At 35.3% G+C, this 12,256-nt stretch overlaps 1 protein-coding gene and 1 long non-coding RNA gene across 6 annotated transcripts; both read right to left on the minus strand.

Moving 5' to 3' along the window:
- Positions 1 to 218: 218 nt before the first annotated feature.
- Positions 219 to 6,343, minus strand: LOC141642882 (uncharacterized). 5 transcript variants are annotated; one of them, XR_012543504.1, is made up of 7 exons: positions 6,078 to 6,343; positions 5,852 to 5,882; positions 4,782 to 4,893; positions 2,889 to 3,401; positions 2,313 to 2,378; positions 1,759 to 1,803; positions 1,104 to 1,449 (listed from the first exon to the last, which is right to left on the minus strand). It is a non-coding gene; the product is annotated as an uncharacterized LOC141642882 (long non-coding RNA). The 5 variants fall into 5 exon arrangements; XR_012543503.1 differs by lacking the exon at positions 5,852 to 5,882 and having other exon boundaries at positions 2,889 to 3,179; positions 3,272 to 3,401; positions 6,078 to 6,339; XR_012543502.1 differs by lacking the exon at positions 5,852 to 5,882 and having other exon boundaries at positions 2,889 to 3,017; positions 3,272 to 3,401; positions 6,078 to 6,335.
- A 1,282-nt stretch (positions 6,344 to 7,625) lies between these two features.
- LOC141641163 (uncharacterized) lies at positions 7,626 to 9,079 on the minus strand. The gene is made up of 3 exons (XM_074449836.1): positions 8,994 to 9,079; positions 8,462 to 8,873; positions 7,626 to 8,366 (listed from the first exon to the last, which is right to left on the minus strand). The coding sequence occupies exons 1-3, from the start codon at positions 9,077 to 9,079 to the stop codon at positions 7,626 to 7,628; spliced, it is 1,239 nt and encodes a 412-aa protein (XP_074305937.1).
- Positions 9,080 to 12,256: the final 3,177 nt, after the last annotated feature.

Consider the following 12,256-nt stretch of genomic DNA (forward strand, 5'->3'; position numbering starts at 1 on the left):
GTCAGGCCTGCTGAGGTAGTTAGGTTGGCTAGGAATGCTACTAAGATGAGAATTTGTACTTTCCAGAACCAATTGGATACTCTTGATAGGCAATGGTTAGAAAGTATTGAAGTATGTAAATAGAGATATGTCTCTATTAAATTGGCTTAGTTTGTAAAACTGTTAGATTGTATTACCTAAGTTTGTACTTAATGAAATCTTACATTACACCAAAAAAAAAAAAAAAAAACTTGACTTGAAGTGTCTAAATAGACGACAAAAGAATAATTCTTTTACAATTCAAAAGTGTAATGTCTTCTAATAAAAATAGAAAACTCATACTATATAATCTAAAAATAGAAATAAAAACTTGGTCAACTTGTTATAGCTTCTATTTTTGGCAGGTGTTCATAGGCTTCACCATAATGCATCTCATTATGAACTTATCTTTGCCCTATTTAAATCTGCATCTTACTTATCACTACCTGGTTACCGGATTCTATATTTGTAAGATATATTTGGAGTTGATAAATGTGTTCACACAGAATTTTTATTCAAAGCGTCAAACCCGGGCCTCTTCACTCTTAATAGCTTTTGTGATTTGTGAACCGTCGACGATTATACAAAGTTTCGCATTTGGTAGTAGAGCTATCATGGTAATTATTTATAGTTTGTGTCTTATTTTGAGATTAATTTAAGCTTGGAGTTTGGAAACTATCTTTTACTTAAGCCCGTGACAAAGCTTTGAGATCTTCTCTGCTCAGCCTATAGGCACCCCCGCACCGCTGGTCTTACTTGATGATTTTCTGTGTTTTCTTGGTGCAACGAGTCCTGACTCCCAAGAACAACTCAATGCCACCTATATAGATATATCTCATAACTTGTTCATGAATATAAGACAGATGAGGGAGATCATTTCATAAGCACAAGTATTAGAGTGTCGAATACAACTGCTTTTTACTTAGTTTTCAATTTTGCGATTAAAATGAAGTGATGGTCAGCTAAGGAGTAACAGAAGTGGTATAGGTAAATGCAATATATTTGGTATTTTCTGGACGTGACTACGCACAACTAATGAGCATTATCAAGTCATCAATTATCATAATCTAAGTGAAAAGTAACACTTTTGCAGCAACTGTCCTATTGCACAAATTCACATTTAAACTGGAATCCAAGTTCTACATTTCCAACAAATCACACAACCATCAATACAATTGAAATTTATCTACTACTTTTAAAAAGTTTACAAATGCTTGCACCGTAGCTAAAAAATAGTGAAAACTCTTGTTCATCAACTAATCTAAAGAATTATACTAAAAACAACATAGCACTACAAAGATCAAGTTCAAGACTTAATTACATGTAGCAACTTAGAAAATGCAGCAAGGATCTCCTTAGCAGAAGCTCCTCCGACATCTCTTCCTACAACTTCCAATACCCAGCCACCAACACTAACACCTAACCCTTGCCCTGTTTTTTGTTTTTAATTATAACGGTTTAATTAGCATGCATTGTTTAAGGAGTAGAGTACATGATCAACTAATTTATTTATTATACCTTCAGCAAGTATAAATGCATCCTGATGAGCAGGTTCATTAAAAAAAAAAAAAAGAACATCTACTTACAATTGGCCCATTCACAACACCATATTTGGCAGTGAGATGCAAGAGTAAAAAAGCAGACATATGTTGACGGAGTAATAAAGTGGTGCGTTTAAAAGATGTTTAAATGTGCTTTAGGACGAGATGCTAGTAGAAAGATGAAGCAGACGCTTCTTACCTGTTTAACGCTGAGTCATTGTTACTTAAATGTTCTCCATGTTTTCTGTTGAGAAAACAAACACATCAAGAACAATACTATTATATAACACAATTTGAAAAATTTAGGAGTTAAGCATAAACTAATAAGGGTCAGAACTCAGAGGTCTAGAATATTACTGATTTATTATAATCTTATCAAAAAATATTGTTCAGATAGTCCATCTATGAAGTTTTTGACTTTAAACACCTTGTTACCCGTCAATTTGGAATTAAAATTAAGAATTTTGATGTGAAATTCTGAATGGTTTTTACTATACTTTTCAAAGCAATGAGGTCGATAGACAACTAAAGAGAAGCCTCCTAAACATGTAGGATAAGTGCTAAATGTCATGGAGTCATGAGTGCATTAGTGTTAACAAAAACAAAGCATTGCACTGATAATACAATAAAAGGCTTGAGGGATAGTATTCAGAGATATTAAGATATACTCTAAATTATACAAATAATAGCATAAAAAGGAATAAATAAGATATAGCATTATAAAATAAATTCCACCAAGAGAGAACAACTCACATCTTTGCAACTTTGATGACGCCTTCTCTACATGTCATTTCAAAAAGGTTTAACTTCTCAATTTCTCTGTAATGCGTTCAATTGAGACATCTTAGTATTTTAATCATAGCAAACTGACACGCGTAGCTGAAACACAAAGAAATAAATTGCAAACTGGCTAAAAAATATGTATTGGAGTGGACCTAAAAATCTTAATTGAAAAAACAATTTGAACTTGCATTCAAAATTAGTCGAATATTGGTCGATACCATGAACTTACTATACCCTCATAAATACGGATAAAAGTAAACATAAACAAACGAAACATCATAACAGAAACAACCAAATTAAATTGAAAATATAAAATACACAAAGAGCAAGATTAACCAGTTATATAAACAAAACAAGATTTACCTGTTATATAAACAAAGAAGAAAAATGAAGAACTCATCTTCTTCTTCTTGTTGGTGAATCATATAAAGAAGAATCATACATTTTCTAATTCACCAATCTGCCTACGCAATTGTGAATTAATTGTACACATATGAACCCATCTAATCATCTTCTAAAAAATGGAAAGATTTACAGATTCTATACCTTGCCTTTTTGGTATACAGGAGCTTGCTTCAGTAAGATTAAGTAGTCATCAAGTCTCTTGCTCTCATCTATCTGGGTTCAGGCCAAGCGTATTCTTTGACCTCGATGATGGTGATGACCAAAAAGGCACTAAAGTGAAATGAAATACAGTTGTTATTACCAAAGAATCTTTTACGTTAAATAATAGATACTTGAAAAGGCACTAAAGTTTTGTAAGACGTTGTCCACCACGTTCACAACGAGCATGAAGGCCAAAGACAATTGTATTTTTCTCATTTGGCCCATCCTTTTCTTCAAAGAGGAAACATTAGCCAATTAGTGCCCTTAATGTGTACTGTTAGGTAATAAGTTCAAATTTCAGTCAATGACCATCATTCACATACCTGACTAGTAAGATAACAGTCTAGGATCGACCTTCAAGGGAATGAGGCCCAGCCTGTGCGAAAGAACTTCATCTTGAACCACCAATGTGTTATTTGCTATAAGAACCTTCTCACTTGCCATTGTGGGGATCTGCAAAAGTAATTCAAAGTTAACCTCAACCTCAACCTCAACCACCAATCATGAGGAAAAACAAAACATAATAAAAAGGAAACAAATTGGCGCAAGTCTCATTATACAGAAGCTCATTGTGATCTATCGGCAGGGAAAACACTTGGTTAATACACATCTCCAAAGTCCAAACCAAGTAATACACATCAGGTTATACATAAATAAATCTAATTTAAAAAAAAAAAAAAAAAATCCCTAATACAGAAATCCTCATTAACCAAGTAATACACATCTCCAAAACTTATTACTCCCTCCTATTCACTATATTCTTCCCCTTTCCTTTTTGCACAAGAATTAAGAAAGTGAATTTGGACCACACAAAACACACTACCCCACATGCAATTTAATTTGGACCACACAAATCAACCCAAAAAAGGAAATAGGGAAGAAAACCCGAATAATCCGAATAAGGAAATAGGGAAGAATATAGTGAATAGGAGGGAGTATAAAAACGCTAAGATGTACAAATCTAGCAGGCATAACACAAATCTCAAATAAAAGCCTTAATCCCAAAATAAGAAAACTAAATGTATCCACAAAATCTCATTTGTGACGGCACGTATCCGTCACTTTGGAGTGACGGATACCATTTTCTCTCACAAATGATCCAAATAGAGGAGAGAGGGAAGCACATGGGGGTGCCCCCATCTTGTCCCCCTTATTCGTTTCGTGAGTGGCATTATCCGTCACTTGCTCCGACCCGTCTTCAGCAAGACTTCCTGAAATGTATCAGGGTAACTTCACATCACAATAGTAGCATATAGTGAGAACAAAATTCCACTTTTTTCCGAACTAAGAAACAATAAAAAAATATGCGTTTACTATTGGAGCTAAAAGACGCGCCAGGAGGAGTTTACTATTAGACGAACACATAACACACCGCCATAACTTGAAAACTTTCCAAAATCCAACTGCAAATCCCTAATTTCCTAATTTCTCAATCTCATCTTTGGATATTAATTTCCATGTTATATAATCAGCTTCTCCTCTTTAACATTTCTTTGCAATCCAATCATTCGCTCTAAATTTACTCTCTTCTTCGGCTATGTCTTCGTAATCCTACTTTTTTTTCTCGACAATCCAAAACAATTTCTCTGTTAAACTCAACCATGAACAAGAAAAAAGAAGTTGATACTGCTTTTGATTCTTCTTCGTTTCAATATGTTGAAAACCCTAATTTAAGAAGCACAAAATTGGGGATACATTGAGCATAGAGCTACAATTATATATTGAAATACCCTTATTAAATCAACAAAAATTATACAAAACAGGACGAAGATACTACGCTATAAAATTGAACTTGCTTGATATATGTGATATACGAGAAAGAAAAGGAATTACCGGATTTTTATTTGTTGTTTCTTGCGATTTTGGCCTCCTTCCAGTAGTAAGTATTGGGAAATACGGGGTAAGTTCCCCATATTGATGCCCAAGACTCAGCAACCTTCCCATCCTATTCAGTTATTGGAATTCAAATTAGTCAAATTAATTTAATTATGAACTAAATCAAGAAATCCTAACGGAACAATTACTCATAATCAGTGGCTGACCCAGGAAATCGAGAATGGGAGTGTACAATTAAGAAAAAAAAAAAAAATTGAACATATAGCAAAATGATTAATGATTAAACTTTATCACCGTCATTATATAGTAAATCACGACAAAAAGAATTTAAGAGTAGAAGTGGCCAATTAGGGAAAAAATCAAACGATATAGCAAGAAGGTTAATGATTAAACTTTATCATCCGCATTACATACTCCTAGTAAATATCATGGTAAAAGAAAATTTACAAACACTCCAAAGTTTTGTATTTTTAAATTAATCTTAAATAAAAACATAATTTATATTCTTAATTTTCAATTAGAATTGTAATTGGAAATTTTGAAATTAGAGTTTTAAAAATTTAAAATTAAGGATGTCAATTGAACTAGCAAGTAATCAAAATTCATAGCAATAAACTCATCAAAGCGAAAAATTTAACAATTTGAAATCTAAATTACAAAATTAAGAATCGATAATTTAAAAATCAAGGTTTGAATTTGCTCAAAATTTGGGACATTAAAGGATAATCGTTGTTTGTTTGTAGCAAGCGTCAAACACATGACCTCCTAAACAATACAACAGATTTTATCCGCTGCACCACTTGCTTCTTCAATGTTTGTTAGACACCTATAATGTATAGATAATTGAAATTTGGCTCAGTTGAAAAATTTTAAAAAAATCCACCAACCAAGGGTGCGCACGTGGGGTGCTGTGCGCACCCCTGGGTCCGCCACTGCTCATATTTACAAGAAATCCTAGATTACGAGCAAAATCAAGAAACCGAAACTGAACAATGACCATAATGACACAAAATAAAAGGTAGGGTTACAAATTTTTAAAAAAGATAAAGAAATAAAGCCGACTTAACTCAAGTCAAACGAAAAGGTGTCTTGTTGTTGCTAGTTTGAGAACCAAAGAAGAAGATGGTGAAGGAACATGCAGATGATGAAGGGAGATGATCGATGAATCAGTAGGAGGAGTGTAGAGATAGACCTCATAAGACAATGAATGAGTATTGGTCTATTGGAGCATACAAGTTCAAACAAGAATTAATGATTTTTAAGCATTGTAAATCGGTGATTGTAATTGCATACCTGGAATCAAAAGAGCAGCGAAATCAGATTTGTGAGGTTGTCGTGCGTTGGTTTCGTAAGAGTAGTAGGGCGATCTTTGATGATGGTGTGATTGTGGGTTAGAATCTGTGAGTAGGCTGCTTGTGGAGTGGAGGATAATGCGGTAAAAGCTTGAGTAGTGAGTGTCATTAATGGTGGATTGAGAAAAAAGATGGAGAAGGGAACATCAGAATTGTGGTTGTGTTTTAGGGTTTCTAAAAAAAGAAGGTTGTAGGACTGTAGTGTCGAGTGATTTGTAAACGATGGACATGTCCAAAGCAACCACAACTAAAGCCCAAAGGAAACTCAAAGACAATGTCAATAAAGCCCAAAGGCAACCCGACCCACCTAGAAAAAAAATGCAAACCGGATCCAAGCACATTCCACTATTCATCCCAGATTTACTATTCATTGATGAATAGTAATTAGTAACTACTTCGAGCAAAGATCCTCTCCATTTCTTTCTCTCCATTTCTTGTCCATTTCCTCTCTCATTACAATATAATATTACACATCTCTTTCTATTATATTTTTCCTTTATTTATCGATTGAAAACATAGACCGTTAGATTGCCGTGAGATGAGATCTTGACCGTTGATGGGAAATGGACCCTCCATTTCTTTTAGGAAATTGAGAGAATCCTAATTGAACTACTTCCTCACACTTTTTATAAAGGTGTAAGGTGTAGGGTAGGATGTATTGAACATACAGAGTATAAGTTATATTTCAAAATATACAATACTATATGTCATAAACTTTACCTAAATTTTATTATTGTGTACACTTTGACTAATATTTATTTGTATCAATTTTTCAAATAGACCCGTGCAATTATTGCACGGGCATAAAACTAGTAAATTCAGAAAAGTTCAGATCCTTTTAGGTGGTTTTCAAGACAATACTTCTAACAGATTTTCATCATATGTAACTTTTTTTTTTCATCTGTATACGCAAGTTTCGTCTTTTAAAGTTTCATATTTTTAACGATGTTCAAGATCAAAGATTTTGATGTTTGATTATCAAAAAGTAAAGTGTACTTCCTCCATTCAACTCCACTCTACCACTTTTATTTTTTGTACACTATTAACAAATGAGCATTCAATTGTAATTTTCTCTTAATAAATAAGTGAAAATATATTCATGTGTGATCTTGTTTGATTCGGCTTTATTAGTAAACTAGTGTTAAACCCGTGCAAAAAATGCACGGGGCGTAAGATACGGAAGCATATAAATAAGCATGATTAAAATTGCAATCTCGTGATAATTTAAAAAATCCACAATTGAATATTCGACGTATATGTAAGTTGCTAATCACTACCATACGATGCAAATTATCCAACAAATGTATAAGTAATCTGAACTTTACAAATACTCAAAAATTTCATCGTAAACTACGTTGGTTGTAATATTCGATGTACGCTTGTTACTGTCGCAGATTAATAGTTTAAGGCCTTGTTTGCTTGTAACCCTCGAGATCGCGACATAAAGTTGTCCATGACTGAAGACCGGTCTTGGAAGGTAAATGCTCACTTAAGATAAGGAATGGCCTTGGTTTTTGTTTATTGTCATGGCAAAACAAACAGCAATGGGAAATTGTCTTCTACTGAACCGGACTGGAAATTTACTGAAATCCGAAGGCGTAAGTGTAATGCGAGAAATGTGCACTATATCGCCTTTATGACTACCAGTCAAAACTGTACATCTAATTACACGTCTCTCTAAATATGTCCCTATTAATCTGGTACCATTGCACAACCCACACGGTTGATCAATATTTCTAAGGAGCATAACCATATCATCGACTTTCAATCTTAATTCATGGTTAGGGAAGCCAGAACATTTAATATTGTTCAAGAATTCTGTGGAGTAAAGGTTAGGCTCACCCATAGTTGTATCATCTCTACTAACCTCATCGGAGCTTAAGTAAATTCTCTCTTGCTCATGAATAAGAGATAACACATAATCATTTACATCTTCAAGTATTTCGTGAGTGGGTGCAAGAATTGCCCTTTCTTGAAGATAATTTGGGTCCCATAACCGGTTTTGAAGAGCAGGATAAGTGATAGCTACTAATGAGGCAATGGGATCACTCACGTGCTGAATAAGTAAATCGTCGGGGAACTCTATGTTAACCTCACCATCACCATCATTTGGATCCCCGGCCAACCCATCTCCAATTTTCAGAATCCACTCCGAGAATTTCCTTATCTCATATACATTAGTGTCTTCACTTTCGACTTTTAAGCGCATATTTCTAGCCAATGTAAGTACCTGAAATTTAAGACACATCTTAAAATAGTCAAAGAAAATATAAATTAATTAAATAACGTTTCAGTACCCTTTTGGAAACCAAGTTTTGAACATACCTTACATGAACTCCACAAATACGACGAACAAAGAGAAGCATGCAGAACGTCAGCTCTACTCCCTTTGGAAACAACCGGTAATGTTTGGCGAAAATCGCCACCAAAAACTACCACTTTCCCGCCAAATTGTAGTGTTGCATTACGCTCATCTACAACACGCATCACGTCTTTCAAACTTCTATCAACAGCTTCGAAACCATGTTTATGAGTCATTAGCGCTTCGTCCCATATAATGAGCTTCGCTCTGATCAACAATTCCGCTAAATCACTACCAGGTTTACTTCTTGGGCAAGGGAAGTTGTCGGTGAGATTGATTGGAATGCCAAGTCTCGCGTGCACTGTTCTATCACCAGGTATCAACGTTGCTGCAATTCTGCTAGATGCAACAGGCAAAATAATTTCACCCTTACTTCTGAGGGCAGCACATAAAGTTCGTCAGATGAATGTTTTACCAGTCCCCTCATAGCCATACACAAAAAACACCCCTCCTTGATTAGATGCAATAGTTTCCATAATTTCATTATAGACCGACCTCTGCTCATCAGTCATTGAAGATAGTTGAGACGCGTGTTCTGCCTGCAACGATTCTTTGTCATAAGACAACTCATCCATGACCATCGTATTCGCGTGATGTATCGTTGACGATGTATCGGGTAGGGGCATCCCTTCAAATCTTGCTAAACTACTCCCATTTAATTGGAGTGATGCTTCTATATCGATCAAAGCATAATTTTTCAATTCCTCATCAGTTAGTTCCCAAACCTATAATGATGTTTGCAGTTTCGTCATAATGTATTGATAACTATTATGTGCAAAGAATGTAAATTAAATGAACTAAAGAAAAAGCAATATATTAAAGTAGTACCTCGGTTTTGAAGAATATTACGTTGCCTATGAAGGATATCATCCGCTAGAAGATTCCATGTTGCCTCCTGTAGATACCTCATTTCTGCACCTCCCGCCAAACACCCAGTGATGATTGGGCCGCATGTTTAGCATATGTCGCGATTTTATGACGTTTTATAAATCGGTTAATAAACGGTAACTCATACACTTGTGTCTACCCCTTGGTTGTCATCTTGGTGTCATTACGGTCGTTTTGGCAGTAATTAGAGTACATTTGGAGTCCGGATCAAAAACCGTCTTCATTTCCTAAAACCGTCGAATCCCGAGTCAAAAAGCAATGTGCTTGTCTACCTAAGGTTAGGATGTCATAAAATGTTAGGAGTATATCTCATTTTGAGTCCCATGTCACTTCTTTGGGCTAAACTTAAATTTTACATTGCAAAATGTGCATTTCATTTAGCTAAAATGACAACCCGAAATTTCTCAGGGCTTAATCATTTAGCTAAATTTTACATTGCAAAATGTGCATTTCATTTCACTTCTCTTAGCTTTCCAACGCCACCAAAATGACCTTAATTCGACTCTTGTAGAGAAAGTTATGCCTAAAATACGACAGGCTGTCAAACGCGTTTTCTTGCGCAGAAGGAAACTACCGGAGAAAGGACGCAGTAAGTACTGCGCCTCTTCCAAGGGACGCAGCACCTGCTGCGCCTTTTCTCAGGGCTTTCTTTTCGTCAAAGTTTCCGTGTTTCAACTAAGTCGGTTGTTTCCGGATCTTTCTTTCCTATTCCTTTCCAAATTCTGCCCTTACCATAATTCCTCCGTGTGTTTAGTATAAATAGAGACCTCCGGCCTCACATATTTTTCACGCGAGTGTCCGCCCTTCTCTTCTCTCTTTGCATTCTAGACCTTGCTCTAAGCTTTCGACGCCTACGTGCTTGATCAATCGACCACATAAGCTCAGATCATTCTGAGTACCAGTCACGTTTGCATGACCGACCAATTTGACCACTACACAATCATTTAATCAATCTTTTAAAATCCTTTTTAGGGGCACTTTCATATTTGCATTAAAGTTCTAGTCGAGTTACCACTAAAAATCGATTTAGTTAAATCTCGCAACGCTAACATGTAAGTCTGAGGGTGTAAAATCTCATCTTAATTCTATATTTATTTTCTGTATTATAATTAATGTAAGAATTTATGTCATATGCATGCTCAAAACCGTTTCTTTTTAATCACCTTTTAAAACCCTTTGACGGAAACAACAGAGAAACGACGTGGGGAAGAATCGCATCAATGATGCGCCTTCTGGAGAGGCCGCAGCATCTGTTGCGCCTCTTCTAGAGGCTGCCTTCAGTTGTTGCACTTCTTCTTCTTCCTCGAGTTTTTGTTCCTTTCGTCTTTTATTTTTCTTTCTTCTTTCATTCCCTTATTTCACTTAATAATTTTCAAATTAGTTTTTATGAATCTTTTTCAACCTTTTTTCGGCTTAAATCCCCTATAATTAATATTTGCGGGTTTTCGTCATCTTATTCAAACCCGGATTCGTCCCTTGAATTCGTCTTTGTACATATTTCTCTTTATTTTTCAAATTTTATTTTTTTTGGTTTCAACCGTATTTAATTCATGTTTTGTATATAAATTCTGACATCGTAGAATAACCATAACTTATAATGTTTCGTTCGTCTTTTATCGCTTTATGACGGTTCCATATGCATGTAATATGATTAAATCACTTCTACTCGAGTTATATACCAATAATCGACATTAAATAACTAACGAACATTAACAACCCGCGGGTCTGACTTTCTGTGGACAGCGGGCCGCCCACGGGGGCGCTTGGCGAAGGGGCTCGAAAACAAGCGTTTGCATTTTGTATGGAGTCGCCACCAATTTTTATGGGAAATTGGAACCGTTCGAATACCTCGTGTCATGTCAAGACACAAAGTAGTGACATGAACACTAAGCAATCGTTACCCTTAGCATTCTATGTCTAGAATGACTCTCGTGGATGCCAATGAACACGGGTGCTCACGGAGATCTGGAGTAAGGGGTGAGGGTACGTATTAGGAAGCTCTTTTGATCGAACACCTAATCCCGCCCGCCTCGATAGCGGCCTCTACTAATGATTAGGGAGTTTATTCGTACTTGATATATCGTCGGCTATATGCATGCAATGCAACATCCATTAGATTAATCCTAACATGTGAATTAAGACTAAGTCGGTGAACAATTAGTTTATCATGCAATTGGGTCGAAGTAGGAATTTAAGGTTCATTTACATGTGAAACATACAAACAATACAAAATACAATAATAAATTACAATAATGAAAATTACAATAATTACATTGGAATAGGCGATTTATGTCGAAAATACCTTTAAAACGGATAATTTGAGAAAAAGAAATAAGAATAAAACACGACAGATCAGAAGGTGATAATACAGATATTAGTTGATTAATACGTAATCTAAACAAACTAAGTCAAGGCAGAAAAGGAGTTCAGAGACAGAAATCACCCTGGAACAGGCGCAAGCAGTGAATCGCGCCCTTTGGAAGAGGCGCGGCGATTCTTCGTCTGTTCCAAGGGTGAGTTCTGGCCGTAAGTTTTAATCGCAAAACCGTTAATGTTAATTGGTAAATTAATGGATTGATTGATGATTTTAGACTCGGATGAAAGTGATTAATGGATTATTTTACATATGAATATGTCATAAAACAGTAAAACAGGGATGACACGGAATTAAACGGATTAATTATGTGAAGGGCCGATATTAATAAATGAATTAAACTAACCAAACCGAATCAATTAGATAAACATGATGAATAATAAATAAACAGATGCAAATTTATCAACAACGAATTCCAGAAACTCAATATGAACGGATTGAACCTCTAAAACCCGAAACTTGAACTAAATGACGAAAACCCGCAAATATGAATTAC

Source organism: Silene latifolia, chromosome 2 (assembly GCF_048544455.1).
Source record: "Silene latifolia isolate original U9 population chromosome 2, ASM4854445v1, whole genome shotgun sequence".
Classification (NCBI taxonomy): Eukaryota; Viridiplantae; Streptophyta; class Magnoliopsida; order Caryophyllales; family Caryophyllaceae; genus Silene; species Silene latifolia.